Raw genomic sequence first — 4418 nt, 5'->3', positions numbered from 1 at the left:
TACTGTTCCGACAACTCAGATTTAATTTATTACAGACAAAATTGTTCAAATATTACCCAGAGTCATTCAGACTCATCCGGACAAGATCTATCGACATCTAGTGTCAAAGATGCTTGATCGAACAACTCCAACGGCTCCAAGGCTAGCATTTATTTGCTTCTAGAGACCCCTAAGTAGGCTTCCAGAAGAGGAAAGGTGTAACCGATCAGCCAGGGTTGCACTGATCGATGGGCTGGCCGATCGAACAGGACTGTTCGATCGGTTGGCCTGTTCGATCAGGTTGCCCTGTTCGATTGGCACAACCTTTTGAGTGTTTCGCGACGATTTTTGGTATTTCGATTTCGATGAACGATGATTTGAGTATGATAGAATTCCTAATCAAATTACTTTTAATAGTAGTTGGGATTATATCTAACATACAATCATCCTTACTTCTCATTTCGGTTCGATTTTCAATTGAGTTCAGTTTCCATCGATTTTCGATTTGATTCGATTAATTCACCACACATAACGACGTAAAGTAAGCACACACAAGTAACACACAAGGCACACACACACGTATAAAAGTACCAAATTTCACGTAATTCGAGGTTCGAGTTCGATAATTGATTCGATTAGCTTGATTACTGATTGATTAACTTTATCGCATTGTTACTTCCTACCATTCAAAGTCGATTATCGGTTCGCAATTAGATTAACGTTCGATTCATTTAGCTCATACAACACTTGCTACACATAATACAAAAATTAAAATAGATTAATTCCAGTAACAGTCAACATTTGACTTTGACTTTGACTTTGGAAAACACGGGGTGTTACACCTTGTGTGGCCACATGGAGTTTCCTTTGTTACCCTCGCCGGGTGAACCGATACTAAATCGCTTACGGGTTGGTGGCTTCCTATGTCGGCACACATATTAATGTCCTAGCTACACATTAATGATCAACATGTTCATTTACGCTTTACATACCGGATTTCGATACTTAAACTTTCAAATGTTTTACAGATTCATTTGATGCTTACGAACTTAAAACACATGAACTCGCTCAACTTTTGTTGATGTTTTCAAACTTACATGTATTTCATGTAACTAAGTGGATCTTGGTGCAACGAATTATGAAGTTTCAAGTTTACTATGAAGACGATGTCATCCGTATTTTGGAGGGTTTTATCCATATATCCCGTCTTCGAACGGGATACAGGATGCAAAACTCGTTATTTTAAAAACCTTATTTTGAACAAGTCTTTTTGTAAAACTTATAAATTTATGTCATCTTTTGCTACAAAACAACTTATGACTTGTATTTTTACATTATGGAATGGATGAACATCGTGTATGGTTTATATCATATAGTCTGTTTACTTACTTCGTATGCTATGGAAACCGACTAAGTCACACTACGCGCTTCCGCCTTTGTCACGGGTGTGACAACATCTTCGTTCGACCGCTGACTACAACTCCGATTAGGCCTCCAACGAAGGTGAAGGGCGATATTCAACTACTCAACATTCAAAATTGTTCGATTTGTGCTCTTTCGTCTGCGATTAGGGCCCCAACAAGTGCGATTAGGGCCCCAACAGGTGCGATTCAGCAATTTAGGGCTCCTTTTTTGTGCTTTTAGGGTTTTTTTATTTGTTTTGGTGTTTATTAAATTTGTATCTACCTAAAGTGCTCCAGTGGCTTAGCCAATTTGATATTCTGTTTTGGAAATTAGAGTAAGGCAGTAAGCTGAGGTTTATGGCATCCTGCACATCTCTTGAGAAACCGTGATGGTTGATTTTGTATGGTAACTTAGTTTGTTTAGGTTGAGGGAGATTGGAAGTTTGGAATGGATAACAACAAACACAAATCTGTTGTTTCGTCCCACTTTATGTTTCTTTTATAACTCTATTATATTTCTCTTGTTTAATTGTTTTAGCACCCGTTTTATGTTTCATGTTTAATCACCTGTTGTTGTTTATGTTTTGTGTTATCTGTCTGATTATCTGCATTTTCTTTATTGTTACCAGGTTTAATCACCTTGCATGTCCTGTATATTGTTTAATCTTTAATCTCATATAACTTTAAGGCTTAAAGGGATTAGCTTTAAATAACAAAATACTTTAATTTTCACTAATTTTCATGGTTACTTTTCTTTATTTGAGTTTTTTCGTCAATAAGCTAGGGCTTAAAACAATATTCTCAGTGTTTTCAGTCAATAATGTATATCAATAGTTTTTTTTTTTTGAACGGCCGACAAAAAGCTTTTATTATTTGTAGCAAGACGCTACCACCAAAATTTACAAACAAAAGTTCACCAAAACATTACAAAATTATAATTCAAAACCCAACAAAACTAAATCTTCCCCAATCTTCCCATGTCAACAATACCATCTTTGATCTATTCTTAATCCAAACAAAGATACGCCATTGATTTTATCTCATCCAAAGTCATTGTAGAATTCGGAACACCTTGTCTGAAACTATCTCATTCCTCAATTTCCATATACTTCAAACAGCCACCAAAACGGCGGCATGAATCGCCTTCCGCTTCTTCGATGAACCAGAACTAACCTCGTGCAAACTAAAAATGTCATTGATCCCGGATGCTATTATCGGCTGAATGTTACACCACACCGTGATATTCAACCATACCGATTGTGCAAACTGGCAACCAACAAAGATATGCTCGCTCGTCTCTGCATACTCCCCGCAAAACACGCAGTCTTGACCTTGTACCGGAACATTACGAGCCATAAACGCACTCTTAGTTGGCAGCTGTTCCATTTCTGCCCTCCATGCCACAATAGCGACCTTCTTCGGGACCCAATTATTCCACTCGAAAGCTCTAACGGGGCTATCATGGTTAACCGAGCTCAAAATCTTCTTGATACCCGCCACAGTAAAGTTACCATTAACATCATATTTCCAATGCCATTTGTTTGACCCCACATTCACAGCTAGGGACTCAATCAAGATCTTCATCTACTGCAATTGATGGCTTTCAGTATCATCAAGAACGGCCCGATCCCAGGCCCATGAATACGTCGGCCCCGAATCGCCCAAGCCCAGCCTTACACAATTCTGGAAACTTAATATATAACGGTAACGGGTCAGCCCAACTATCCAGCCAGAATTGGATATTATTCCCATTAGCCCAAGCCGCTGAAGCCGCATATTTAAGGTCAATGTCTGCATGTTAAACAAGTTGCCCAATACTAATGATATTCTTCCATGGCCCAGCTAAAGACATTTTTACCGGAATATCATTCCAACCTCTTGCGTTGTGATGTATTGCCCAAATTATCTTTCGCCATAATCTTTTTTTCTATTTTAAACCTCCACCACCACTTCGCCAACAAAGCTAGGTTTGTATCTCTAAGAGAACCAAAACCCAACCCTCCGTATTCAATCAGAGCAATCGTTTTATCCCAAGCAACCCAATTCATTTTCTCTTTTTCTTTCGACCCTCCCCAAAAGGAAATTCTTCTAATTCTATCCAACTCATTCAAGATTTTGATCGGAGCTTTAAAAAGTGATAGATAGTAGGTTGGTAAAGAATTAAGTACCGATTTAGTCAATGTTATTCTCCCACCGTAAGAGAGTGTTTTAGCTTTCCATATTGAGAGTAGACTTTTGAAGACTTCCAAAACCACTTTCCAATTTTTAGACAAGTTCAATAGTGCTGATCCGTTTTGCAAGTAGGACCAAAATAAATCTCCATCACATTTTGAGACGAGCATTGTTGGCAAATACCCTTGATACTTGTACTCAGGGTATTAAGGAAGCTAATGGATATTAAGACTTTGATTTTTTCATTTGGTATCAAATATGGTAATTTACAAGTATAGCTAGAAAAACTCCTACTAAAATGGAATTTCTTTAGATTGATGATTGATCAAGGCAAATTTTCATTCCGAATCTGGATCTATTAATTTTAATAGTAACATATTGCTTTCACAAATACGTGTGTTTGGTTTTTGTAGATATATCTTATGGATGTTTGGAAGGAGTACATGGGTTGGCCCATCGGATGATGGGGTGCAGCTTTGGAGTGTAATGTTTCATGGCACTTCAGTGGTTCCATTGCTTCCTTCTATACAAGTACATATTTAACCACATCTTACCATTCTTTGCTTGGATTTTACAATGTATTCTTAATATAAAGATGATTTTTGTCACTTTGTTGTTTCAATCATGCTTCAAGATGTTCTGTATATTTTGAATACAATCAATTTGATGCAACACCAAGATGCACTAGTAATACGGTTTTAACCCGCCGCGAAGCGCGGGGCTTTTTACTAGTTTTATTTAATTTTACAAATTTAATTATTGGTTGACATGGTGTGTTATACGTTCTAAATTCCAACCGCTACGACCCTAGTGTAAAAAATAAAACAGAGAATACAACATTCTCATCAAAAGGAGAAAAGAATA

General features: G+C 37.4%; 1 protein-coding gene across 1 annotated transcript; it reads right to left on the bottom strand.

Moving 5' to 3' along the window:
• Positions 1-2492: 2492 nt before the first annotated feature.
• Positions 2493-2966, bottom strand: LOC110901948. The gene has a single exon (XM_022148698.1). The coding sequence runs from the start codon at positions 2964-2966 to the stop codon at positions 2493-2495; it is 474 nt and encodes a 157-aa protein (XP_022004390.1).
• Between the last annotated feature and the right edge of the window lie 1452 nt (positions 2967-4418).

This window comes from Helianthus annuus, chromosome 13, assembly GCF_002127325.2.
Source record: "Helianthus annuus cultivar XRQ/B chromosome 13, HanXRQr2.0-SUNRISE, whole genome shotgun sequence".
Classification (NCBI taxonomy): Eukaryota; Viridiplantae; Streptophyta; class Magnoliopsida; order Asterales; family Asteraceae; genus Helianthus; species Helianthus annuus.
The sequence above is the reverse complement of the archived record's forward strand: the minus strand, read 5'-3'. Positions and strand labels throughout refer to the sequence as shown.